Below are 27,293 nucleotides of genomic sequence, written 5' to 3' on the forward strand. Positions count from 1 at the left end.
CCCCCCCCCAACCGCTGCACCTCCTCCCTGCCCCCACCAGCCAGGACTCTGGAGTTTCAGTGACATTCCCGGTGGGTGAGCCCAGTGATTTCTTGATGCCCATACCAAGGTCAAGAAGGCAGATGCCCATGGGTGCATGGCACTGAGGCCAGCCAGGAGGTCCCCCTAGCTGCTACCCTTTCAGAGGGAGGGGGCCAAGAAGGAGGGAGAAGGGGAGCAGCTTCAGCCTCTCCCTCCACCTCGCAGCCGCTCCTTGTGGAGTCTGCACAATGTGGTTTGGATTTGACTGAGCCCCTCAGCACCTTATAAAGCACCTTGCTGAGTCAGAGAGAAAGCAGCCCCAGTGTGGGGGAAGCAGAGGGGAGGGGGTGCTGAAGAAAGAGGCGGGGGCAAGAGAAGAGGGGTGAGACCAGAGAAGGGACAAGACTGGGAAGGAAAGAGGAGACACAAAGAGGCAAATGGGTGGGAGTGGGAAAGAGGGGAGGAGGGAGCTGGGAGGAAGAGGGGGAAGCAGCGGATGGGGGAGAGGAAGAGACTGAAGCAGAAGGTGGGGGTGGACACCACCACCCCCAGCAGACATCCACCTGGGGCAGCCAGAAAGCACTGGTTTGCAGGAACTGAGGGCTGCAGCTCTGAAACAGGGACCCAGGCCAGGTGGGTACCGGGACAATTGACTTTACATACAGCCCCCAAGCCCCCAGCTTGTCTTTGAATCTTAATGTAGTGACCCCACAAGCTGGGAAAGTTGTGTTCTCCCTCTGCCTCTTGTCTGGACTTGCCTCCCTGCCCTCTCCCCTCACCTAGTGGGGGCCAAGCCTCTCCCTTCCCCTCCCCCACCTTCTGCACTGCCAAAGGGAAAAGCAGCTCCATCTCCAAGCTGCCAGTGCCCCTCTGCCATGCCTGGGCAAAGGCAGCAGGCTGGGAGCTGCCAGTTGGGTTGGGTCGGGGGCTGGAATAAAGACTGTGCCTTTATCCTGCCAAGTCCCTAAATGGGGGTAGCTGCTGGGGTTTGGGGAAGAAGGGAGAGGAAAGAGCAGGAATGGCCCTCCAGGGTTTCTGTAGCATGGGGCAGGACAGGTGGCTGCCCTCTGATTTCCAGCTGGGGGACCTCGGGAAAGTTCCTGCCCCCCTATGACTCTCAGAGAATCTTGTTAGGGGCCCTTCCAGTGCTGACAGTCTGGAATTGCTGGTGGGAGGGCAGAGCTTAGAGGAGATGCCAGTCCCCCCAGCTCCAGACAAGCATGGGAAAGAGAAGCGCTCCGTCTGCTCCAGGGGTACACTGTGCAGGCACTTTCTCAGTCTCTGCCAGGTCCTGTTAAGGACAGAGAGAGAGCAAGGAAAACCCATCCCTGCCTTTAGGAATTTCACAGTTGGGGCTTACATCTGTAATCCCAGCACTTTGGGAGGCCCAGGCAGGAGGATTGCTTGAGGAATTTGAGACGAACCTGGGCAACATAGAGACCCTCACCTCTAACCAAAAATTTAAAAATTAGCCGAACATGGTGGTGCATGCCTGTAGTCCCAGCTAATCAGGTGGCTGAGGCTGGAGGATTGCTTGAGCCCAAGAGTTTGAGGCTGCAGTGAGCTATGACCACTACACATGGTCTTTGTTGCCTGGGGCAACAGAGCAAGACCCTCTCTCAAAAGAAAAGGAAAGAATTCCACAGTCTAGGGACACTCATTCAACTGTCTGACATCAGCCATAGGTGGCAGTGGGTACATTTAGGGCCAAGGAGGATGGTAGGAGGAGAGCTTCCTGGAGGAGGTAGAGCTTTGGGGCAGAAATGTGGATGGACTGAGCTAGAAGGGCAGTGGCAACCACAGGCAAAGTGCCAAGGTAGCACCAGGTACAGCCCAGGGTTCCCTGCAGCGGGCACAGAGCTGCTCTGGAAGTCAGGAAACCTCCATTCCAATTGGCCAGTGTGACCTTGGGACAAGCCTGTCACCTCTCTGTGTGATGGGGTCTGACCACCTCTGCCCTCCTCTCCACAGGATGGTGGGAGTAGTCTGTGAGCTGATGAGGGGCCACTGGCTTGCTGCCTTCTCTGGCCTTTTAGATTCTAGGCCTCACCATCCACAGGGGGGTGTCAGGTCAGGCCCTCAAGAAGTGTGGCTGGCTGGGGGCCAGAGCTGGCACCAGGTGATGACTGAGCTGCCTTCCAAGGGGTGAGGGTGAGTCAGTGTAGGCTCAGGGACTGGCTAGGGTCCCACCCTTCCTCTCCACATGGTGACATCCCCAAGGAAGGCTCTCTAGGTACCCAAAAACACCATGTTGCACACAGCTGCACAATTAGCACTGATGGGACCCTCGCCCAGGGAGTGTCTGGGTTCCTGAGCTAGGGGAGTCTCTAGCTGGTCCCTTCTTGACAGTTGTGTTGGAGAAACCCACAGAGGTGAGTAGGGACACTCATTCATTCATTTGTTCACCAAACATTCCCTAAGTTTTGGTGCTGGGGACATAGAGAGGAGCCCTAGGGGGTGGGGTGGAGGAGCGGAGGCTGACCTGGGTGTTGGGAGGAGAGGCAGACGCCTACTACAGCGACTCCTCCAGCCTACTGTGATGCTGGTATTTCTCACTAACGTTTACTTTGCTGAAATACTAACAATAGTTTACGTGCACGCAGCTGTTCCCCACATCAGGCACAGTGCTAACGCTTTGCGTGGGCTATTTTATTTCTTTCTTTTTTTTTTTTTTTTTGAGATGGAGTCTCACTCTGTCGCCCAGGCTGGAGTGCAGTGGCGTGATCTCGGCTCACTGCAAGCTCCGCCTCCCGGGTTCATGCCATTCTCCTGCCTCAGCCTCCCGAGTAGCTGGAACTACAGGCGCCCACCACCACTCCCGGCTAATTTTTTTTTTTTTTTTTTTTTTTTTTTTTTTTTTTTTTGTAGAGACAGGGTTTCACCGTGTTAGCCAGGATGGTCTCGATCTCCTGAACTCATGATCCACCCACCTCGGCCTCCCAAAGTGCAGCGATTACAGGCGTGAGCCACTGTGCCCGGCCTAATTTATTTCATTTTTGCAGTAACTCCGAGACAGGAGCTATCATTTCCCTATTTATACATGAGGAACCTGAGGCTTCATGAGACAAAGTCACTTGTCTGAGGTCACACAAGCCTGGAACTGGTAGAACCAGGACTGGAACCCAGTGCTATCCAACTTCAGCAACCTGCTCTTTTAACTCCACCATGCAGGTGCCAGCCTGAGGAAGGGGCCAGAGGCACATCTTGAAAAGAGGAGTCTGGGCTCTGGGAACAGACTTCAGCAATAGCAGGACTTGGCTAAGTGCCCCTGGCTACGAGGCATCTAGCCTGGCACAGCTGGTCTCTTCAGGTCACTCGGATGTTGCTTGGGGTATAAAGAGAGTCATCCAGTGCCTGGAGAATCCTGGCCTGGAGCACAGGGAGACCTGGGTTTCCTCCCCACCACCGACCCCTTACATGAACTGGCAATGTGCAGCTGAGCCAGGCACTTTGCATCACCTTCCCACACCAGAGGGCTCAGCTAGAACTCTGGATTCCATTAGCAGGGAGTTGGGAATCCCGGAATGAGCATTAAACGGGGAGTTAGATGTTCACCCCCGCCCCCGCCCCACCGCCACAGCAGAACAAGAGCAAGGGCTACCCTTTGCTTCCTGAGGGCAAAGTGAGCCCTAGGTAGGTTCAGAGGTCCCACCCAGGACATCCCCTGGGATTTGGCGTCCCCAGGAGGAGGCCCTCCTTTCCACTGCCTCGTGTGCACACCCTCCAGTGTGCGTGTGCAGGCACCACTGGGGCCCCAAGGGCAGGAGGGGGAAGGAAAGGCAGGGTGTGTGTGTGTGTGTGTGTGTATGCACACACTTTCCCTGGCCCTGCCTCACCCTAAACTGGCTGTGATGTCAGCGGAAACCCGGAGGCAGAGGGCCTCTTCTGACCTCAGCAATGGCCCTACCCTGCCCTGGGTCCCCACCCACACCTGACCCAGCTCAGGCTTCCCAAAGGACTCCCCCCAACACCCCCTGCTTCCCGGGGAAGCCAGAGAGAAGCTGAGAGGAACAGGGCCTTCTGCCTGTCCCTCTCCTGCCCTAGCTGGGCTCTGCCTCCTGATCTGCCAGGGTGTCTGGGTGATGGGTGTGTGGAGGGCAGGGCAGAAGGGATACCCCCAGGTGCTCCACTCCTCCCTCACCCGCCATGGAGCTTTCCCCGCCGTTCTCCCAGGATGTTCCATTGCCCTGGCCAGCCCGTGCCGCGGGCTCTGTGACTCCGTCTCCCCTGGCAGAGGAGTGGGGTTGCCTCTCCCTGGGCTGGAAGATCTTTATCCTGCCCTGCTGAGTCATGCCGCCTCCTCCCAAACTCTCCTCTCCCTCCTACCCCGCTGTCCTCCCCTCCGTCAGGCTTCTCCCAGCTTTCTCCAGACTGTCTGAGCTCCCCGGGGTCAAAGGATGGACACCACCTTCCCTGGGGCCATCCCAGTGATGGAAATCCCATCTCCCAGGCCTGCCATTCCAGTACCACTGGGACAGTGCCTGCTCTGCCTCCACCAGCTGTGTGACCCCCACCAAGTCTCTAACCCTCCACACCTCTGTTTTCTCCATGTAAGACTGAATAAGGGACGGCCGGGCGCGGTGGCTCAAGCCTGTAATCCCAGCACTTTGGGAGGCCGAGACGAGCGGATCACGAGGTCAGGAGATCGAGACCATCCTGGCTAACACAGTGAAACCTCGTCTCTACTAAAATACAAAAAACTAGCCAGGCGAGGTGGCGGGCGCCTGTAGTCCCAGCTACTCGGGAGGCTGAGGCAGGAGAATGGCGTGAACCCGGGAGGCAGAGCTTGCAGTGAGCTGAGATCCGGCCACTGCACTCCAGCCCGGGCGACAGAGCCAGACTCCGTCTCAAAAAAAAAAAAAAAAAAAAAAGACTGAATAAGGGACAACTGAGTGAATATAGGTCAAATTGCTGGCACTTAGAAAAGCAATCAATGATGTTTTATTTATTTATTTATTTATTTATTTATTTATTTATTTATTTATTTTTGAGACAGTCCAGGCTGGAGTGCAGTGGCATAATCATGGCTCACTACAGCCTTGACTTCCAAGGCTCAAGCGATCCTCCCACCTCAACCTCCTGAGTAGCTACAGATGGATGTCACCATGCCTGGCTCATTTTTGTATTTCTTTTTTTTTTTTTGAGACAGAGTCTTGCTCTGTTACCCAGGCTGGAGTGCAGTGGTGCGATCTCGGCTCATTGCAACCTCCACCTCCCAGGTTCAAGTGATTCTCCTGCCTCACCTTCCTGAGTAGCTGGGATTATGGGCACCTGCTAATTTTTGTATTTTTGATAGAGACGGGGTTTCATCATGCTGGCCAGGCTGGTCTCGAACTTCTGACCTCAAGTGATCTGCCTGCCTCAGCCTCCCAAAGTGCTGGGGTTACAGGCATGAGCCACCACTCCTGGCCAATGTTTTTGTATTTCCTTGTAGAAATAGGGTTTTGTCATGTAGCTCAGGCTGGTCTCAAACTCCTGATCTCAAGCAATCTGTCTGCCTCAACCTCCCAAAGTGCTGGCATTACAGGTGTGAGTCACCTTGCCCAGCCAATAATGTTAAAGAATCTTGTTACCTGCCCCTCATACCGTATCCCTCTGTCTTTGCTAACGGTGTCCTCTCTATCCAAAATGCAGCTGCCCCTGGCAAACTCCCCATGGCTACTCATGTAGACCCTCTGTTCTTCTGCCTTCTTCCTGAAGCCTGTCACTATCACCCCAGCTCTGCTCCCCACCAGACTTCACTCTCCAGGGCCCTTGCTGCTCTCCACTTTGTGTTATACGTGCTCTCTAGGGACCCATCTCATCTCTCTCCTCTTTTGTTCCTCAGAGATTTTTTTTTTTTTGAGACGGAGTCTGGCTCTGTCGCCCAGGCTGGAGTGCAGTGGCCAGATCTCAGCTCACTGCAAGCTCCGCCTCCCGGGTTTACGCCATTCTCCTGCCTCAGCCTCCTGAGTAGCTGGAACTACAGGCGCCTGCCACCTCGCCCAGCTAGTTTTTTTTGTATTTTTTAGTAGAGACGGGTTTTCACCGTGTTAGCCAGGATGGTCTCGATCTCCTGACCTCATGATCCATCCGCCTCAGCCTCCCAAAGTGCTGGGATTACAGGCTTGAGCCACCGCGCCCGGCGTTCCTGAGAGATTCTTGTAGGACTTCAGTGAGTTGAAGAGGGCTAGAGGTGGGGAGGGTGGAATCTCAGGGCACAGTCAGCTCTGAAGGTGTGAGAGAAACCAACCAGCCATGACCCAGCCCTGTACTAGACTTTCAGGGTGTCTAGAAGACATGGGTGGTTTAGGTCTATGAAGAGCTCAACCCCCCCTTTTTTTTTTTTGAGACAGAGTCTCTGTCACCCAGGCTGGAGTCCAGTGGCGTGATCTCGGCTCAATGCAACTTCCCCCTCCCAGGTTCAAGCTATTCTCCCGCCTCAGCCTCCCGAGTAGCTGGGATATAGGCACCTGCCATCATGCCCGGCTAATTTGAGCTCACCTCGCTTTCTAGCACCCCCAGCCATCTTTCTGAGGCCCACCTTATGGTCCTTAACAGAGCACTCTGTACATATTTCCGTTTCAGCCTTTGGCTGTTGCAAAATTTCAAAATGAAACAGGAACTTAAGGAGATATACAAAAGGCTATAATGCAGAGAAAGGAGAGGTCAGAAGAGGGAGACATTAGGGGAGACTTTGGAGATGTGGCAGGGAGAATTTGAGCGGCAAAAAGAGGGGGGCCACACCTGGCCTGGAACCAGGACAGGAGCTGGGGAGGAGCTGGCATTCAGACCCACGGAATCCTGTCACCTCCCAAAAGCTTTTGGAAGACCCTGCTATAATATGCCTTGCTGGACAGTGTGGACCTACAGAGAAACACAGCCTGCCTGTCAGGGACTCGGGAGCTGGTGGGAAAGAGGGCAAGATAACTTCAATACCAACTAGAGATTTGGGCGGCCTGCCAGGAGGCTCAGTGCAGACAAGGGCACCTGGAGCAGGCCTCCTCCAGCCTCTAGCTCAGCAGGGAACTTGAGAAAGATCCCTGGATTCTTTAGTATCAGAAAGCCCAGATCTACCACTTATAAGTGACCTGCCTGGGCAACATAGCAAGATCCCCCCAAACTTCCCCCAAAAATTAGCCAGGCATGGTGGCACACACCTGTAGTCCTATCTACTCGGGAGGCTGAGGTGAGAGGATTGCTTGAGCCCAGGAGTTCAAGGCTGCAGTGAGCTATTGAGCCACTGCACTCCAGCCTGGGTGACAGAGTGAGACCCTGTCTCCACACACACACAAAACAGTGAGCCTCTTAGCCTCACCAGACCTCCAGGGTTCAGTGAGGCCCAGATGAGATAATAAAGCAAAAGGGCTTTGCAAGCTGCAGAGCTCTAAGGAGATGGGAGAGACCTCTGATCTCCCCACGGTGTAGGCTATCACTCCTGTTTACTGAGCTCTTCCCAATTCCCTGTCTCTGCAGTGAAGCATTTGAATATGGCACACAATCTCACATGGCCCTCCTGAGGCCGGTGCTGTTGTAGTTGCCATTTTACCATGGGTAAACTGAGGCACAGAGTTATATAACTTGTCCAAGGTACACAGGCAGGCAGCCTGGCTCTGGAGTACCTGGTTCTTAATTAGTAGCTCCCTCCCCACCTTGCCCCTAGTTCCCAAAAATCTCCTCCCTGCCTCTATCTCCCCTGTAATAGGCCTGTCTCAGCCCGGGAGGATGCCCTCTCTGTCCCCTTCTGTCCCACCCAGCAAAACATGAGCACAAAACTGCCTCCACAGAGGCCTGCCCAAGGCGGATCATCAAGGTCTCTGTTCCCAGAGCTGGGACTGGACACGGTGTCTGTCTCCCTCTGCTGGTCTCTTAGGGGACAGCCCAGCCAGGATGCTTTCCCTGAAGCTGGTGGCGCCTTTTCTCTCCCAAACAGCGGATTCTGAGTGTTGGAGAGGTTGAGGAAAAGGCCAGGGACACAGGCCAGGCTCTAACTTACGGGACTCCACATTGCCTCTTGGGGTCCATGTTGCCAGAAGCCTGCCTCCAACAGGAGTGCAAAGGGGGGTCCTAGGGAGACCAAGCCATCTCCCTGATGCCTGCCCTGGGGGACAGGCTTCAAACAGCCTCCTTCCCCTTCTAACCCATGAATGGAGCCATCATCCATGGATGCATCTAAATCTTTTGTGAAGCTATTCCTATTTCCAGCTGAGACGACATCTTGGGGTAATGAATTCCATCAGTGTCCTCCCCTGCTGGGTGAAGCACACTGCCTTTGATTTGTCCTAAACTTACCTCACTTGCGCTCCAAGGGGGCCTGTAATCCCAGTGTGCCAGGTTTTGGTGAACAAGCCTGAACTTCTCCCTTCCCATCCTCACTGTGGGTTTAAAAAAATTCATCCCATCTCCCCTCCACCTCCAGCCCTACAGACTCAAAAGACCTGGTCCCCAAGCTGCTAGAGCCTGGCATGAGATAATGGATGTGCCCACACTGCCAGGCACTGTGCACAGATGATGGTGGCTCACAGTCTCCTCTCGAGGCAGAGGCACCAGAGGGCCCAGAATCATGGGGGCCAGAACTTGGTGCTGCTGGAGGCAGCAGCAGCACCAGCAGCCTCTCTCCGGAGCCTCTTCCCAATGGGGCTGACTCTTCTGATCATAACCAAGAGTCTTTTTTTTTTTTTAGATGGAATCTTGCCCTGTTGCCCAGGCTGGGGAGTGCAGTGGTGGGATCTCGGCTCACTGCAGCCTCCATCTCCTGGGTTAAAGTGATTCTCCTGCTTCAGCCTCCTGAGTAGCTGGAATTACAGGTGTGTGCCACCACGCCTGGCTAATTTTTGTATTTTTTTTTTAGTAGAGACAGGGTTTTGCCATGTTGGCCAGGCTGTTCTTCAACTCCTGACCTCAAGTGATCCACCTACCTTGGCCTCCCAAAGTGCTGGGACTACAGGTGTGAGCCACCATGCCCAGCCAAGAGTTTTCTGAATATTTTCCAGTTTCTGGACACCAGGCCTTTTCTCTGTAAGATTTCCTTGGGAGACTTTCCTCCTGGGTTCCTTGTGTAGATTCACCCTGGCTTTGTCCAAGCTGATGGTTTATTTTGTCTCCAGTCCTGGCCCAAGGATACTGTGAGGATGACTCGAGCTGGAGGGGCAGGATGTAGCAATCATAGTCACAGCAGTGCTAACAGCAGATTCTAAGAGCTGCATAAACATTAAGTTACTCCTCACAACAGCCCTTTGAGGTGCAAACAGGCTTGGAGAACATAAGCAACTCGTCCATGTTTGCACAACTTGTTTTTAAGTGATGGAGATTGCGGCTAGGCTGGATTCAGACCTACTCAGGCTGGCATCTACAGCTGCATTCTCAGCCTCAACAGACAATCATGGGTTCAAGTCCTGAAACCCCTCTGAATTCCATAATCTTCAGCCATTCATCACAGACTTATTACACCACTGCTGTGTGCCAAACATCATTCTGATTTCCGGGAGAAATGCCAGGGAACAAGAAAGGCAGGGGCAGAGCTTGACGGGGGGGCTGGCAGCACTCGGAATGCCACAAACTCATTACAAGCAGGGCAGGTGCCCTGCCAGCTCAGTGTCCCCACAGCTCAGAGCTGCCTTGCCTGCCTGGTTACCCCCCAGTAACCATACAAATGCCAGTCCCTGTGTGTGCATGGTGAGATGAAGACAAGCCAGAGTAAACTCCCAAACCCTAAATTCCTCTGCCCCTTCTGATTTTAGTTACCCCGATCTGGTAAAACGCCAGCCATGAGTAATCCCGTCTGTGCTCTTGTGTCCAGGAGAGCTGCACTGAGCATCCCATGGTGGGACGGACCAGTGCCTGGCAAATGAGCCCCACCAATGGCTCCTCAGTAACTGTGTTTTCCTGGCCAACCCATGCTCTAACCTCACCCCTCTCAGACTGTTTCTTCCTCCAGGAAGCTCTCCCTCATGCCCCTGACCAGGTCTTCCCAGGGACATATTCACATAGCCCACATCATCATCATTCCTGATCCTTCTCAAAGGTGTAATTTCATATTTACTTTGATGATTCTTTGGCTAATCTCAGTCTTCCCCACTAGACCCCAGCCCTCCCCAGCTCAGGAGACTGGACTCTGCAGAAGGGGCATCTCCTCCAACCACCCATACTTCTGCTCAGAGCCTTGGCACTGACCCTTCCCTCTACCACAGCGCTCCTTCCCGGACGTCTGCACTGTTCACTCCCTTGCCTCCTGCAGGTCTTTGTTCAAATGGCGACTTCTCAGTGAGGCCAACCTGTCCATGCTAGTTAGAATCGAAGCCCTTCTCCCCTGACACTGCTCTCTCCCTCTCTGGGTTTTCTTTTTTTCCATAACACCCACCACCTTCTTGCATACTATAGGGTTTTACTCTGTGCCCAGGCTGGAGTGCAGTGGTACGATCGCAGCTCACTGCAACCCCTGCCTCCCAGGTTCAAGGGATCCTCCCACCTCAGCCTCCTGAATAGATGGGACTGCAGGCATGTGCCACCATGCCTGGCTAATTTTTGTATTTTTGGTAGAAACCATGTTGCCTAGGCTGGTCTTGAACTCCTGGACTCAAGCGATCTGCCCACATTGGTGTCCCAAAAGTGCTGGGATTATAGGTGTGACCCACCACATCCGGCCAGCATTTTTGTCCTGTACTCTCTTTCCCATAGTTAAAAAAGTGCATCCAGGATGTGTTGAATGAATATATGTTGAGTAAATGAATGAGTGAGCACCAGGGTCTCAAGCTTCCATTCCATATCTGCCCCCACACATTCGCACACACTTACATGCCCACCTGCTTATAGGAGGCCACCTCTAATGGGGTATGCCAAAGACCAAAAATTTGGTGTTTTAAAATTATTTTATTTTCTTCATTATAGAGACAGGGCCTCACTGCGTTGCCCAGGCTCATCTCTAACTCCTGGGTTCAAGCAGTCCTCCCTCCTCGGCCTCCCAAAATGCTGAGATTACAGGTATGAGCCAGCATGCCCAACTAAAAATTTGGGGTTTGAAAGAATTCTGACTAAAAAATTAGCTGGGCATGGTGGCATACACCTGTAGTCCCAGCTACTCGGGAGGCTGAGGTAGGAGGATCACTGAGCCCAGGAGGTTGAGGCTGCAGGGCTGCAGTGAGCCAGGATCATGCCACTGCACTCCACCCTGGGTGACAGAATAAGGCCCTGTCGCAAAAAAAAAAAAAAAAAAAAAAAAAAAAAAAAAAAAAAAAAAAAAAAAAAAAAAAAAAAAAAAAAAAAAAAAAAAAAAAAAAAAAAAAAAAAAAAAAAAGAAAGGAAAGGAAAAGAAAGGAAAGAAAGAGAGAAAGAGAAAGAAAGAGAAAGAAAGAAAAAAGAAAGAAAGAAAGAAAGAAAGAAAGAGAGAGAGAAAGAAGGAAAGAGAGAGAGAGAGAGAAAGCTCCTGAGAGAGCATCTCATTGAATGGCCCTCATTTTATTCAGGAAAAAACTGAGGCTCAGACAAGGGCCTGACGCCATCTGAGTAGGGCTGAAGCTGCATCCAGGTCCCTGACTTTGAGCACAGATCCCAGGTCCTCGTACCTATCTCTCACCCACACACAGGGTTCCTGGTTCCTGGTTGCTCCCAGCTCCTTATCCCCCTGTGTGCCCCCTCTTCTGCACCTGAAGTGGGTTACTGGATATGCCAAATGCAGGCCTGGAAGGGATTCCTGAGGGCTGCAGTGAGCCAGGATCATGCCACTGCACTCCACCCTGGGTGACAGAATAAGGCCCTGTCGCAAAAAAAAAAAAAAAAAAAAAAAAAAAAAAAAAAAAAAAAAAAAAAAAGGAAAGGAAAAGAAAGGAAAGAAAGAGAGAAAGAGAAAGAAAGAGAAAGAAAGAAAAAAGAAAGAAAGAAAGAAAGAAAGAAAGAAAGAAAGAAAGAAAGAAAGAAAGAGAGAGAGAAAGAAGGAAAGAGAGAGAGAAAGAGAAAGCTCCTGAGAGAGCATCTCATTGAATGGCCCTCATTTTATTCAGGAAAAAACTGAGGCTCAGACAAGGGCCTGACGCCATCTGAGTAGGGCTGAAGCTGCATCCAGGTCCCTGACTTTGAGCACAGATCCCAGGTCCTCGTACCTATCTCTCACCCACACACAGGGTTCCTGGTTCCTGGTTGCTCCCAGCTCCTTATCCCCCTGTGTGCCCCCTCTTCTGCACCTGAAGTGGGTTACTGGATATGCCAAATGCAGGCCTGGAAGGGATTCCTGGCCTCAGATTGGAAAGCTACCTTCCAGCCCCACAGCCCAGGGGCCAGAGGGTTGGGGGAGGTGGGACAGCCAATTATAGCTTCTCCCCCAAGTTGGGGTGGATGAGAGGCATAGGGGAGTCACGGGGCCCCTTCAGGATCACAGCATGTCAAAGTTGGAAGGGACCTCAGTGAGTACCTCCTACTCTCCCCAACCCCCACCAACACATCATACAGATGAGGAAGCAGCCAAGACAGGGAGGGATTTGCACAAATCACATAGCAGGACAGGGACACATCCTACCACGGCTCCCGACTTCCCACTCTAGTCTTCTTTCTGTTCTAAATGGAACCTTCAGAAAGTTCCAGTGAGTTCTGACTTTTGGCAAGGGAGTGGGAGGGTAACTGAAAAATGCTCAATACGAGTCGAAAGAGTGTATGTCGACCGGGGGCAGTGGCTCACACCTGCCCCCGGCTGATATAAAGGGCCGACATGGTTCCTGCCCCTTGTGAGGCGGACACACCAGCGAAGACAGATGTGAAACATATGAAAAAAAGCATATGTCTCCCTTCTCTTCTGCCTAGGGTCCTCAAGGCCATAGGACTCCATAACTCTATAGGTGTCAGGAGCAGAAACAGGATTGTGTGAAGGTTCACAGCCTCCCGTTTCCTTGCCTTCAGGGAGCTTCGGCATCTACCCTTGTTCCAGGCGGCTGCTCAGGTAATGAGTACGAGGCAGAGGTGGGAAGGCTGTGCTGGTTTACAAGTGGTGGGGGAGGGGTCCAGAGAGCAGGATGAGGCTGAGAACATGGGGACAACTGTCAAGCAGGGAGAGATGGGACTGTGGGTGGAAGTGCTGGAAGTTGAGTGTTTCTTTCAGCACTGTGCTAAGAGTGACTTAGAGACAGCTCAGCTGCATTTGGCTCATGCTAATTTGTTTATTTACTTTTCCATGCCCTTTGTCAACAGGAATGGTTTATAGATATTCACTCATTCATTTTTTGAGACGCAGCCTCACTCTGTCACCCAGGCTGGAGTGCAGTGGTGTGATCTTGGCTCACTGCAAACTCCACCTCCCGGGTTCTAGCGATTCTCCTGCCTCAGCCTCCTGAGTAGCTGGGACTACAGGCACGTGCCACCATGCCTGGCTAATTTTTGTGTTATTAGTAGAGATGGCGTTTCACCATGTCAGCCAGGCTGGTCTTGAACTCCTGGTCTCAGGTGATCTACCTGCCCCAGCCTTCCAAAGTGCTGGGATTATAGGCGTGAGCCATCACACTCGGCCTTTTTTTTTTTTTGAGAAAGGGTCTGGCTCTCTTACCCAGGCTGCAGTGCAGTGGCGCTATCTCGGCTCACTGCAACCTCTACCTCCTAGGCTCAAGTGATCCACCCGCCTCCGCCTCCCAAAGTGCTGGGATTAAAGGTATGTGCCGCCGCACCCAGCTGGTTTACACATTTTAAAATGTAACATCTATTTACTCATTTACTGAGTGCCAGACCCTGTGTGAGGTACGTACAGCAACAAACAAAACAGATATGGATGCTGGGCACGGTGGCTCACGCCTGTAATCCCAGCACTTTGGGAGGCTAAAGAAGGAGGACTGCCTGAGCCCAGGAGTTCAAGACCAGCCTGGGCAACTGAAGGAGACCTTGTCTCTAACAAAAATATTTTTTAAAAAATTAGCTGGCTGTAGTGGCACGCGCTGGTAGCCCTAGCTACTCGGGAGGTTGAGGTGGAAGGATGGCTTGAGCCTGGGAAGTTGAGGCTGCTGTGAACCATGATCGTGCTACTGCACTCCAGCCTGGGTGACAAAGCAAGACCCCATCTTAACAAACAAAACAAAACAAAGCCAAGGCCGGGCGCGGTGGCTCAACGCCTGTCATCCCAGCACTTTGGGAGGCTGAGACGGGCAGATCAGTTAAGGTCAGGAGTTTGAGACCAGCCTGGCCAACATGGCTAAACCCCATCTCTAATAAAAATACAAAAATTAGCCAGGCATGGTGGCACATGCCTGTATTCCCAGGTACTTGGGAGGCTGAGGCAGGAGAATGGCGTGAACCCAGGAGGCGGAGGTCGCAGTGAGCCGAGATTGCGCCAACGCACTCCAGCCTGGGCGACAGAGCGAGACTCTGTCTTCAGGAAAAACAAAACAAAACAAAACCAGACATGGTTCCTGCCCTTGTGAGGCAGACACACTAGTGAGGAGGACACGTTAAATAGGAAAACACACGTATGAAATAATGTGATAAGTGCTGTGGCTAAAACAGGGCCTAGCTAGAGCGTACTGGGGTGCTGGTGGGGGCAGAAAAGACCTCACGGAGCCCAGAGGAAGAGAAGCACCACCACATTAGAAGGGGTAAGATGATGCCAAGTGGGGGGGACAGCTAAGGATGTGCTAAGATCCCCAGGTGGAAGAGGAAGTGGAGGGTTCAGGGAGCCCACACGGTTAGCATGGCTGTGCAGGTGATCAAGGGGAGGCAACAGGTGCAGAAATGGGTGGGGACGGCTCCTGCAGGTTCAGGGCAGAGTTTGGATTTTATGGCGACCACTTGGAGTGTGCAAACATGGGAGAGACATGACACAATGTACATTTTAGGAGGGTCACTTTGCTGCTGTATGGAGAGTGGCCTGGAGGGGGCAGGGTGGAGGCAGGAGACCACTGAGAGCTGTTACAGTCATCCAGGTGAGAGGATGGTGGCCTAGGCCCTGGAGATGGAAGAGGAGGGCAAAGCTGCCACCTGTTAAGTTACCACCTGTTTGGGAGGCAGAGTGGTCAGGACTTAACTGAAAGATTGTGTACGGGTGAGGGCGAGCATGAGGTCAAGGATGACTCCCAGCATACTGAGCCGGATGCCCAGGGACAGGGGGCACTATTTCTATGAATCCCCCGGGAAGGGGAAGGGAAGAGTAACCTCCTCCCCCAGGACTCCACGGAAAGGGCCAGGGCTGGAGACCAGGGGAGCGGAAGGAGAGGGAGAAACAAAGTGTATGCGTGTATCCAAATGTCAGCTGTACTCTCTCTATGTGTACAATTATTATATATCAATTCAACTCATTTGAAAGTGGGTCTGGAGAGCAAGGGGCACAGAGACAAATATATCTTCACTACCACAGGATCTGAGGGGCAAGGCACAGGCAGGCCCTACGGGAACACAGGGATGCCCTGGGCCCTTCAAAGAACCACCAGAGCCTTGGTACTGTGGGGAGAGTAGGGGTCAGTGAGTTTCTCTAGGACTCCCTTACATTTTACTCACCTGGACCTGGAGGCCCAGGAGAACGGGAAGACCTTCCAGCTGATGCATCCCCACCTGGCACACAGTCTGGTTTTTGTTTTGAGATGGAGTCTCGCTCTGTCGCCAGGCTGGAGTACAGTGGCACGATCTCGGCTTACTGCAACCTCCACCTCCCGGGTTCAAGCAATTCTCCTGCCTCAGCCTCCAGAGTAGCTGGGACTACAGACGCCGCCAACACGCCCGGCTAATTTTTGTACTGTTAGTAGAGAGGGGATTTCACGATGTTGGCCAGAATGGTCTGGATCTCTTGACCTGGTGATCCGCCCGCCTCAGCCTCTCAAAGTGGTGGGATTACAGGCATAAGCCACCACGCCTGGCCAGTCTGAGGTCTTTTAAAAACACAGGCCCGGGCTGGGTGTGGTGGCCCATGCCTGTAATCCCAGCACTTTGGGAGGCCAAACTCCTGACCTTAGATCACTTGAGGTCAGGAGTTCAAGACCAGCCTGGCCAACATGGCGAAACCCGTCTCTACTAAAAGTACAAAAATTAGCTAGGCCTTGTGGCAGGCGCCTGTAATCCCAGCTACTTGGGAGGCTGAGGCAAGAGAATCGCTTGAACCTGGGAGGCGTGATCGTGCCACTGTACTCCAGCCTGGGCAACAGAACGAGACTCTATCTCAAAACAAACAAACCCCCCCCCACAAAAAAAAGACAAAACAAACAAACAAACAAACAAAAAACCAGGCCGGGTGCAGTGGCTCACGCCACTTTGAGAGGCCAAGGCGGAAAGATATCTTGAACCCTAGAGTTTAGATGGGCCTGGGCAACATGGCAAGACTCCGTCTCTACAAAAAACAAAAAACAAACAAACAAAAAAGCCGGGCGTGGGGGGTGTGCCTGTGGTCCCAGATGCTCAGGAGACTGAGGTGGGAGGATCCCTTGAGCTCAGGAGTTCCACGCGGCAGTGAGCCGTGTTCGCGCCACTGCACTCCAGCCTGGGTGACAGAGCAAGAATATGTCTTAGGAAAAAAAAAAAAAAAGGCACATAACCACGATCCACCCTCGTAAAACATTTCTAGAGCGTCCCAGCGGTGCCCCTCATCATCTGGCGGCCCCTAAGCCTCTCTGAGACTCACAGACCTACTCCCCTCTCCAGGGGGCGGAGCCCACACCGCTGAGCATTTACTCTTGTTCCTCCCTCTGCCAGGAGCACCGTTCTACCCCTTTCTGCCTGGAGAAGTTGCCGTTTTTCCTTCAAGGATCCTGGAAGCCAGAAGGAGCCACCTCAAGCTGCTTTGACCTCTTTCTAGAGTTGGGGATTGCTGCTGGAGTTCGAGTCTCCGGCCCAGAGTGGGTGCGATGGTCTTGCTTGCACCCTGTATCCCCCGACAGACGCCCGGGAACTCTACTCAGTGGGTGACCCCAGAGAGCTCGCATCCACACTATGACTCCGAGTCCAGCGCTCGGTCCACTGCACAGGAACCTCGCGCCCCAGAGCTGCGTCCTCTCTGCCCTTCGCGATCCGATGCGCGGCCGGCGGGACGCCCCGATCGCCAAGGGCGCGGAAGGCCGAGGCGTGCCGGCAGAACCAGAAGCAGCTGACGGGCGCCGCGGGCCTCCCCGGTCACGTGACACCCGGGGCAACGTGTGTCGTCACGTGACAGCGGAGCCTGTGAACGTTTTTCTCACGTGACGGAGGCGCCTGAGTGTGGACCAATGGGGAGGCGGGGGCGGGGCTGGCAGGGGAGGTGCGCGGGAAGGACCCCGGGCTCGGAGGTCGCGGAGAGTGGGGTAGTGCTGGCCGCTGGCTGGGCGCTGGGGCAGCATGAAGTGCCTGGTCACGGGCGGCAACGTGAAGGGTGAGTGCGGGTCGGCCTGGCAGCGGCGGTGCAGGAGCCGCGGAGCCGCCAGCCTAACCCCCTTCCGCTCTCCTCCCCGCAGTGCTCGGCAAGGCCGTCCACTCCCTGTCCCGCATCGGGGACGAGCTCTACCTGGAACCCTTGGAGGACGGGGTGAGGGGCTGGGGTGTGGGGGCGGGTGGGACTCCAGCCGGGAGCGGGTAACCCGGACTCGAGTCTCGCCCCCACTAGGCGGGGTGACTTGACCACTGGCAGATTTGTCGGCAGAGTCGGTTTCTTAGCCTAGCGCCTGTCATCTTCCCAGGCCGGTGTGTGAATTGAAAGCTGCCTTCCTGCAAACTCCCGGGGGGTAACGTGCCCTTAGAGAAACTCGGGGAAGGCCTGGGTGTACGACCGCTCCTCTGCGGCAGCAGCGCCGAGGCCGCCTCTGAAGGCTTCATGGCGAAGGAGGGTTTCAGCAGGTGGTGGCGGAGCGGGGGGACGATAGGGCAAGTGTGTGAGCAGAAGCAGCCGGAGGGTCTTCTGGGTCTGTGGCTGCCCCCTGACCACGTCCCTCTCCCTGCTCTTCGTGGCCCAGCTCTCCCTCCGGACGGTGAACTCCTCCCGCTCTGCCTATGCCTGCTTTCTCTTTGCTCCGCTCTTCTTCCAGCAATACCAGGCAGCCACCCCTGGTCAGGACCTGCTGCGCTGTAAGATCCTGATGAAGGTGAGGCCCTTCCCTTAGCAGTGGCGCTGCCCCACCCCAGGAATCTCCACCAGCTGTACCTCTGCCCTGGGGTACTCAGTAGATGCTAAGTGGGGAGAGAGACACGTGCAAGCCCAATCCATGCAAAACACAGGGAGGGCCTTGGTAAAAGCATCACAGCGGGGACCTGAGAGGGTGGTGACGCTCAAGTTCTTCAAGAAAGGTAAGCAGGTCTTTTGGCCGGGTGCGGTGGCTCACACCTGTAATCCTAGCACTTTGGGAGGCCGAGGCGGGCGGATCACGAGGTCAGGAATTCGAGACTAACCTGGCCAACATGGTGAAACCCCGTCTCTACTAAAAATACAAAAATTAGCCAGGTGTGGTGGTGGGCGCCTGTAATCCCAGTTACTCGGGAGGCTGAGGCAGGAGAATTGCTTGAACCCGGGAGGCGGAGGTTGCAGTGAGCCAAGATCGCACCACTGCACTCCAGCCGGGGTGACAGAGCGAGACTCCGCCTCAGAGAAAAAAAAAAAAGAGAAAGGTAAGCAGGTCTTTCAAAGCATTGCAAGCATAAGGAAGAGCATGAATGAGGCCTAGAAAGATGCCAGTGTCCCGTGTGATGTGGGAGCCCTTTTCCCAGAGTTACATGCTGGGCCCATGATTGGTGTGGGCCTACATGGGACAGGAGAGCTTGTCGCAGAGATGCGGTGCTAGGCTGAGGTGTCTTATCCCATTTAGTCCTTCCTGTCTGTCTTCCGCTCACTGGCGATGCTGGAGAAGACGGTGGAAAAATGCTGCATCTCCCTGAACGGCCGGAGCAGCCGCCTGGTGGTCCAGCTGCACTGCAAGTTCGGTGAGTGGGCAGCCGGCCAGCCAAGGGGTGCCTCGGCAGGGAGATCGGCGAGGCCCACTGAGACCCTATCGCCCATCCAGGGGTGCGGAAGACTCACAACCTGTCCTTCCAGGACTGTGAGTCCCTGCAGGCCGTCTTCGACCCAGCCTCGTGCCCCCACATGCTCCGCGCCCCAGCACGGTGAGCACACCCCTGCCCTCAGCTCAGCTCCAGGTCTCTCTCTTCCTTCTTTGGGGCCTCAAGGGTTGATTTAAGAAGGTACGTTCTTCATTTTCCCTACAGAGTTTCTGTGAACCTCAAAGACATCCCATGGCCCGCTATGTGCTCAGGTCCTTACCTGGCTCTTTAAAGGCAGACGGTAGCATGGAGGAGGGGCAGGCGCCTCCTTGCTCCATTCTCCTCACTGTTAGGAGCCTTCGTTCTCCATCCCAAAGGTCTGACTTGACTTTCTGGCTGCTCAGACCCATTCCAATTCCTCCTCTAGGGAGCAGATTTCTGGCCTGCCACCAAATCTCGTCTGGCTTGAGTAACTTTGAAGGTCTTCCCCTTAACCTGTGGCTCAGAGGCTCAGACCCCTTTTCCGGCCTGGGCATCCTTCCAGAGGTGTTCCCCACTCAAGGGCAGCCTCTTTTCCTGATTGCCCAGGATTGAGGAGTCCCCAAGGCCAGGGCAGGAGGCTGAAGGGGAGGTTGTGGTTCAGGAGGGCTGCCTGAGTAATGAACTATGGGTGGAGCTGTTCTGGGCAGTCCGAGCACGGGGGGCTGTCTGGGGCCAGGGAAACAGGGACTCCAGTGGAAGCAAAGGTCCCTGGCAAGAACCAGTTCAGAGAGGAGTGGGCTCTCCCCTTGTCCCACGCTAGACACTGCTTGTATTCAAGTGGCCCAAGGTCCTGCTCATTTCTCAGTGTGACTGAATGTCCCTTTGGGTCCTGACATCTGTTTCCCCAGGTTCTCTTGAGCCAGCACTGCTCAGAGCTCTTTTGGGTAGTCAGAGGGGGGCCAATTCCTTGGGCTGCATTTAGGGTTTTCTTTTTTTTTCTTTTTTTGAGATGGAGTTTCGCTCTTGTTGCCCAGGCAGTGGCACGATCTAGGCTCACCACAACCTCTGCCTCCCGATTCAAGTGATTCTCCTGCCTCAGCCTACCAAGTAGCTGGGATTGTAGGCATGCGCCACCATGCCTGGCTAATTTTTTGTATTTTTAGTAGAAACGGGGTTTCTCCATGTTGGTCAGGCTGGTCTTGAATTCCCGACCTCAGGTGATCTGCCCGCCTCAGCCTCCCAAAGTGCTGGGATTATAGGCGTGAGCCACTGCGCCCTTTTGTGTGTGTGTGTGTGAGATGGAGTCTTGCTCTGTCAACCAGGCTGGAGTGCAGTGGCGGGATCTCGGCTCACTGCAAGCTCCGCCTACTGGGTTCATGCCATTCTCCTGCCTCAGCCTCCCGAGCAGCAGGGACTACAGGCGCCCGCCACCACGCCTGGCTAATTTTTTGTATTTTTAGTAGATGGGGTTTCACCATGTTAGCCAGGATGGTCTCGATCTCCTGACCTCGTGATCTGCCCGCCTCAGCCTCCCAAAGTGCTGGGATTACAGGTGTGAGCCACCGCGCCTAGCCCCCAGTCTCTTTTTTTAAAAAATGAGCAGTCGTTTCTCTCATTTTGTTTGTTTTGAGACGGAGTCTTGCTCTGTCGCCCAGGCTGGAGTGCAGTGGTGCAATCTCAGCTCACTGCAATCTCCGCCTCCCAGGTTGAAGCAATTCTCCTGCCTCAGCCTCCCGAGTAGCTGGGATTACAGGTACGCACCACCATGCCCGGCTAATTTTTGTATTTTTAGTAGAGATGAGGTTTCACCATGTTGGCCAAACTGGTCTTGAGCTCCTGACCTCAAATGATCCACTGCTTCGGCCTCCCAGAGTGCTTGGATTGCAGGCATGAGCCACTGCACCCAGCTACTCTGGTTTTTTTTTTAATCCTTGTGCAGGAGCCTCGCTAATCTTTTGCATGCTTCAGTTTTAGCGTATGTGCTGCTGAAGCGAGCACTCTCTGTCTCATGAATAATTTCAAATATATGTAAAAGCAGATGCAGCTCCCGTCCCCAGTTGACTTGAAGCAAATTCCAGATGTGATCTCATCTGTATAGCAATGGGTATCCCTAGAGGATAAGGATTTCAGGGCTCTTTCTGAAGGCCGGGTTTGTAGGGCGGCATGAGTGCCATGTCCTGCCTCTGGGCCCTCTTCCCCGCTCTGCATGGTCAGGTGCCACCTGCCAGGTTTGAGCAATCACTGCAACCGGCCCCCTTCCTGCCACCTTATCTGGGCCTCGTCCACCATGTGCTAGGCCTGCGCACATCCATGCGTGTGCATGTGTTACTCCCGCCTCAGGTCCTCTGCGAGCAAAGCCCTGGGCAGGGCCAAGCATTGGAGGTAATGCTCCGCCCTGTTCACAGGGTCTTGGGGGAGGCTGTTGTGCCCTTCCCTCCTGCGCTGGCTGAAGTGACGCTGGGCATTGGCCGTGGCCGCAGGGTCATCCTGCGCAGCTACCATGAGGAGGAGGCAGGTGAGGGGGCTGGACGTGACCTGGGACAGAGCAGAGCGGCAGGTGGGAGAGGGGTGGGGCCCAGGTTCCTCCTATTCTTCCCCAACAGACAGCACTGCCAAAGCCATGGTGACTGAGATGTGCCTTGGAGAGGAGGATTTCCAGCAGCTGCAGGCCCAGGAAGGGGTGGCCATTACTTTCTGCCTCAAGGAGTTCCGGGTGAGGTTCCCCCTACGCACTCGCCGGTCCTGTCCTGCCTGCCCAGCTCAGCCCAGCCCGGGGCCTCACCTGCTACCTCTTTCCTCCCAGGGGCTCCTGAGCTTTGCAGAGTCAGCAAACTTGAATCTTAGCATTCATTTTGATGCTCCAGGCAGGTAATTCCCAGCCTTGGGACAGGGAAGGGCTCTGGGATGCCAGGAGCTGAATGGGATGACCTAGCTTGGGACCCCCGTCCCCTGCCCAGGCCTGCCATCTTCACCATCAAGGACTCTTTGCTGGATGGCCACTTTGTCTTGGCCACACTCTCAGACACCGACTCGCACTCCCAGGACCTGGGCTCCCCAGAGCGTCACCAGCCAGTGCCTCAGCTCCAGACTCACAGGTGAGGGCACCTCCCCCAACTCCTCCTCTCCCCATGTCTGTGCTCTCCAGCCTGAGACGCAGTTCCTAGCTTCTGCACCTCCCTGCGATGTGTTCTCTCTCCCGCTTCCCTCCTGTTCCTCCTCTCTCTCCATCAGGCCCCAGTCCCTACCCCTGCAATGTGCTCTCTCCCGCTTCCCTCCTGTTCCTTCTCTCTCTCCGTCAGGCCCCAGTCCCTACCCCTACAGTGCTCACAGCTGCCAGCCCTGCAGACTCAGCCTTCTTGGTCAGCTGTACTCAGAGACTCCTCCCACCCATGGAAGCATCCCCAAGGCCCTGCCGGCTTCCTTCTCTGGCTGAGGCCTCCCCTCTGAGCCTCCTCCCAGGCCAAGGAGGGAAAGGGCTGCTGGGAGGCAGGAGCTGCCTGGGCTGGGGGAAGCAGGTGGCTGGAAGAGCAGGTGGGCTGGGGAGGATGGCCCAGTGCACTTTCAGCACAGGAAGCTGGGGCTGGCCCCCAGCCCAGCCTGTCCCCGGGCTCCTGTGCTTTCCAGCTTCTGTCCCCTGGGAAGGCGGGGACTTGGGCCCCATGTGGCCCAGTTCACAGGACTTGCTGCTCCTCTCCCCTAGCTGAGCTAAAGGAGACCCCAGGATGCCTTCCTCAGGCCCCTACCTGAATTCTGATCAGAGATTCCTGGCCCACCCTCTCCAGGAAGCCACCACTTAACCCCTGCATCCTCTCCTCTCTAGCCAAATCAGGAAGTCATAAAACCAAGAGATCTTCAGTGGTCAGAGGGCCCCAAAGCTCCCTTGGAGCCTTCTAAGGTGGGGCCCTGCCTCTGCTCCCCCCTTTCCTCCCTGATACTCCGATTCTGCCTGCAGCCTACCCCACCCAGACGACTTTGCCAATGACGACATTGACTCTTACATGATCGCCATGGAAACCACTATAGGCAATGAGGGCTCGCGGGTGCTGCCCTCCATTTCCCTTTCACCTGGTCCCCAGCCCCCCGAGAGCCCCGGCCTCCACTCCGAGGAAGATGAGGCTGAGCCCAGTACAGTGCCTGGGACTCCCCCACCCAAGAAGGTAGGGACTGGAGGTGGAGGCAGGGGCGGGAGGTGGGGAAGGGAGCAGCCTCCAGAACTCACTTGTTCTCTTTCCAGTTCCGCTCACTGTTCTTCGGCTCCATCCTGGCCCCTGTACGCTCCCCCCAGGGCCCCAGCCCTGTGCTGGCTGAAGACAGTGAGGGAGAAGGCTGAACCAAGAACCTGAAGCCTATACCCAGAGGCCTTGGACTAGATGAAACCCCAGCCAGTGGAAGAGCTGGGTCTCAGCCCTGGGGATCAGAAAGGTGGGCTTCCTGGAGCTGAGCTGTTTCACTGCCTCTTGCAGGCCCCAGCTGGCTGTCACTGTAAAGCTGTCCCACAGCAGTCGGGCCTGGGCCCTGTTATCTCCCCACAACCCCCAGCCAATCGTGACTTTCCAGACCTGGCCCTGAACTACTGACGTTCCTACCTCTTATTTCCCATTGAGTCTCAGGCTATACTCCAGCTGGCCAAGGCTGGAAACCTGTCTCCCTCAGGCTCACCTTCCTAAGGAAAATATCACAGCAGGTGCTGCTGGCCCCTGGTGATCCAGCTTCTCTGCCAATTATGACCTGTTCCTTCCTGAAGTCCTGGGCATGCATCTGGGACCCCCGTGGAGCTGACAGTTTTTCTTGCTTTCCTGATACTCTTTGGCGCTGACTTGGAATTCTAAGAGCCTTGGACCTGCGTGTGTGGCTAGGGTTGCCCTTGCTGGGGCCTGGTGCCCAGCCTCCCAAGTAGCTCTGCGCAGAAGAGCTGCCAGGCAGTGTCTTAGATGCGAGACAGAGGCCATGGCGAGAATCCAGCTTTGACCTTTATTCAAGAGACCAGATGGGTTGCCCCAGGATCCGGCTGCCAGCCCTGAGGCCAAGCACGGCTGGAGACCCACGACCTGGCCTGCCGTTGCCCTGAGCTGCAGCCTCAGCCCCAGGATCCTGCTCACAGCCACTGCTGATGCAGACAGGAAGCAGCCCTGGGGGATTGGACGCTGCTATTGATTCATTAAAAAAAAAGAAAAAGAAAAGAAAAATACACCAAGGCTCCATGTTCCCCGTGATAGGTGGGCCTGAGGGGCTGGGGTGACCCCCCCCAGCATGGCAGCATGATTTCTGTACAATCCATCCATCATCTGGGGCACAGGCACAGGGCGCAGGGGCTATTTCTTGGCTTTGGCGGAATTGCGGGGTGGGGTGATGGGCCGGCCTCCAGGGTTCAGGCCACTGAACTGCCCGTACTTCCCCTTGTTCTTGTCGGCGGGCTTGAGGATCTAAAAGAGACAGGGTTGCTCAGGCTCATGGGGCTGAGCCACGAGGCCTAGTAGCTCCTTTCTTCCCCACACTCACCTGGAAGGAGCACATGAGGGTCTCGTCCACGCTCATCATGGCGCCAGCATTATCAAACTCGCCACAGTAGTTGGGAGCTGAGAAAAGTGTCACCAGCTGCCGCTTGGCAAAGAACTCATAGCCATCTTCTACCACCTGGGCGAGGATCAGAGCAGTCAGTCCCAAGCGCAGGCAAGGCCCTTCCCTTCCCCCGCCACAGACGGGAGCCACCAGCCCACCTGGTGTGCTCGGCAGATGAGGTCCAAGTCGTGCTTGTGGAGGAACTTGGCCACCACCTCGGCTCCAAATGTAAAAGAGACGCCACGGTCGTTCTCGCCCCAGCCCTGCACGTCCTTGTCAGGGTCAGACCACAGGAGGTCACACAGCAGGCCCTGGTCAGGCACATCTGTGGGCCGCATGATCCGCCGAATCTGCTCCATGGACTGCAGGTCCGGGGAGAGGCCTGGAGGGCCAGGGGGAAGGTCACTTCCTCAAACAAGGACATCCTTCCTCCAGGAAGCCTTGGCCAGTGAGCCTCACCTTTTCCACCACCCTCCTGGTCCCTCCACTGGTCTCCGGGGTGCCTAGGCAGGCAGAAGTCATCCCCTTCCCCTCAGCTTTTTCAAGTTCCCAAACAGGCACAAAGGCATCCCTGCCCTCAGGAGCACAGAGCTCCTAGGAGAAAGACAAGCCCGCCCCATGTAGGACGCACATCAAGGAAGTGAGTGCAGCCCAGCACAGTGGGGTATGGAGACACTTCCTGAAAGGAGTGACTTCCCAGATGAGAACTAAGGAGAGCTCACCTCCGTGGCAGCAAAAGATCTTTTCGTCCACTATGGCCGCGATGGGCAGGCAGTTGAAGCAGTCAGTGAACGTTTTCCACAGTTTGATGTTGTAGCGTCTCTTGCCTGCCCAGAGGGAGGTGGCTGTGAGGGGCCTGCCTGCTCCACCCTCAGCCGGGGTCCCTGGGCTATTCAGCCGCAGCTGGGAGAGTCAGGCACCAATGCAAACCACCCCCCACCCCTGCCACCTGTCAGCCTTCCAGGAGCAATTCTAGTTACTTTTTATTTTAATCTGTAATTTAAACAAACAGGATTGGGCAGGGCATGGTGGCTAACACCTGTAATCCCAGCACTTTGGGAGGCTGAAGCGGGCGGATCACCTGAGGTCAGAGGTTCAAGACCAGCCTGACCAACATGGAGAAATCCTGTCTCTACTAAAATACAAAAAAATTAGCCAGGCATGGTGTTGTATGCCTGTAATCCCAGCTACTCGGGAGGCTGAGGCAGGAGAATCGCTTGAACCCGGGAGATGGAGGTTGTGGTGAACTGAGATCACACCACTGTACTCCAGCCTGGGCAACAAGAGCGAAACTCCGTCTCAAAAAAAGTAAAGAAACGGGGTCTTGCTCAGTCACCCAGGCTGGAGTGCAGCGGCAAGATCATAGCTCACTGTAACTTGGAGCTTCTGGGTCCAAGTGATCTTCCCACCTCAGCCTCCCGCCAGAAGTAATTCTAAAGCACCCGAGTCCGCTGGAAACTGAGTTCCAATCTGGACCAGCCTCAGGGTTGGCACTCGTTGCACGCCCCGGCCCATGAGCCGGGCCAAGTACAGGTCTGGTTTATCTCAGCTTCTGGACAGCAGAGCTCATCTGCAAACATCCTAAATGCTTAGTAGCAAATGTAGGGGGAACGTCACCAGGCAGGGCCCTGGGGGAAGGCACTAGAATACGGGCAGTCCTTCAGTCAGCAACCATTCCCCAGACCCCATGCCAGGAGGGGCAGGGCAGGCACAAAAACGGACCTGGGCCCTGCCTTCGTGAAGCGCACAGTCTAGCAAGTGTCTGTCAGATATCAGGCCAATGTGAAGGTCCCACTGAATGGCAAGGAGTGTGGTCAGGACCCGGGCAGCCCCAGACGCTCAGACCACTCACACTCATCGTAGAAACCGTAGATGCGGTTGATGCTGGCGCACTCGTGGTTCCCACGGAGCAGGAAGAAGTTCTCGGGGTACTTGATCTTATAGGCCAGCAGCAGGCAGATGGTCTCCAAGGACTGCTTGCCCCTGTCCACATAGTCCCCCAGAAAGAGGTAGTTGCTCTCCGGAGGGAAACCGCCATACTCAAATAGTCGCAGAAGGTCGTAGTACTGGCCGTGTATATCACCTGTGACCCAGGGAACCGGGTAAGCTAGATGCAGGGTCTAGACCTGAACCCAGGGCCAGGACTGGGCTCAAGGGAGGAGGACTCCAGGAACTCTGTGGGGGCCAGTGCCACTTTTAGGAAGGCAAGGGGACCTGGGTCGGGGGCTCACCGCAGATCTTGAGGGGTGCCTCCAGCTCCAGAAGAATGGGCTGGCTCAGGAAAATCTCCCGGGATTTCAGGCACAGACCGCGGATCTCGTTCTCTGTCAGCTGTACATTCTTGCCAGGCCGCGAGCCCTGCACTGGGGGCGCAATGGGGTGTCAAGACCCTGGACCCTGACAGGAGGAGGGTGGGCGACACGGGTGGCCCTATGGATACCTCCGGGGGCGCCTAGGCCTCCTCGGCCGCTCCTTACCCCCAGGCAGCTGTTGCTGCTGAGCCTCCCGGGACCTCGGCCTCAAGCCTCCCAAGGGAAGCCCCCAACTGCCCTCAGCGCCTCGGGAGGCAACTGTCGTGCGCAGGGGGCTGCCACCCAAAACCTCACAGCGCAGGACCCCTTCCTGGACCGGGCTTCACGGGTTTCTCTCTCGCCTCAAGAACCCAGGCAACCCGTGCGCCCCCGGCCCGGTAGAGGTGGCTGCTCCGCGCGTCGGAGTGGGCCCCGGACCTCTCAGGCGCGTCCGCGGGGGGGCGGCTGCGGCCACCGAACCTCGCGGCCCGTCGCCGCCCAGTCTAAGCTGGCCCCGGGGGCCCGCCCGCGCGCCACTTCCGGGCCCGGCAGGGGGCCAGGGCGCGGCGG

At 55.3% G+C, this 27,293-nt stretch overlaps 2 protein-coding genes across 16 annotated transcripts in view; one reads left to right on the plus strand and one right to left on the minus strand.

The window, feature by feature from the left end:
• RAD9A (RAD9 checkpoint clamp component A) overlaps window positions 1-24,047 on the plus strand; it is an 86,182-nt gene extending 62,135 nt beyond the window's left edge. For 5 of the 15 annotated variants that reach the window (XM_017857127.1, XM_017857126.1, XM_017857130.1 and 2 more), the window contains 11 exons: window positions 12,790-12,925; window positions 16,645-17,296; window positions 17,379-17,449; window positions 17,874-18,002; window positions 18,720-18,834; window positions 18,915-19,014; window positions 21,279-21,388; window positions 21,477-21,741; window positions 21,831-21,968; window positions 22,826-23,030; window positions 23,108-24,047. In XM_017857127.1, coding sequence (XP_017712616.1) covers window positions 17,263-17,296; window positions 17,379-17,449; window positions 17,874-18,002; window positions 18,720-18,834; window positions 18,915-19,014; window positions 21,279-21,388; window positions 21,477-21,741; window positions 21,831-21,968; window positions 22,826-23,030; window positions 23,108-23,203 — 1,263 coding nt within the window. In that variant the 5' untranslated portion in view covers window positions 12,790-12,925; window positions 16,645-17,262 and the 3' untranslated portion in view covers window positions 23,204-24,047. The other 10 variants (XM_017857133.1, XM_017857134.1, XM_017857132.1 and 7 more) reach the window with 10 other exon arrangements.
• Window positions 23,824-27,279, minus strand: PPP1CA (protein phosphatase 1 catalytic subunit alpha; the record flags this gene model as incomplete). Its single annotated transcript, XM_017857100.1, has 7 exons — window positions 23,824-24,296; window positions 24,373-24,507; window positions 24,591-24,814; window positions 25,155-25,259; window positions 26,285-26,515; window positions 26,664-26,795; window positions 27,162-27,279. Coding segments are annotated over 7 exons (1,056 nt in total), but the record flags the coding sequence as incomplete, so codon positions are not given.
• Window positions 27,280-27,293: the final 14 nt, after the last annotated feature.

This window comes from Rhinopithecus bieti, unplaced genomic scaffold (assembly GCF_001698545.2).
Source record: "Rhinopithecus bieti isolate Rb0 unplaced genomic scaffold, ASM169854v2 scaffold_44159, whole genome shotgun sequence".
Taxonomy (NCBI): Eukaryota; Metazoa; Chordata; class Mammalia; order Primates; family Cercopithecidae; genus Rhinopithecus; species Rhinopithecus bieti.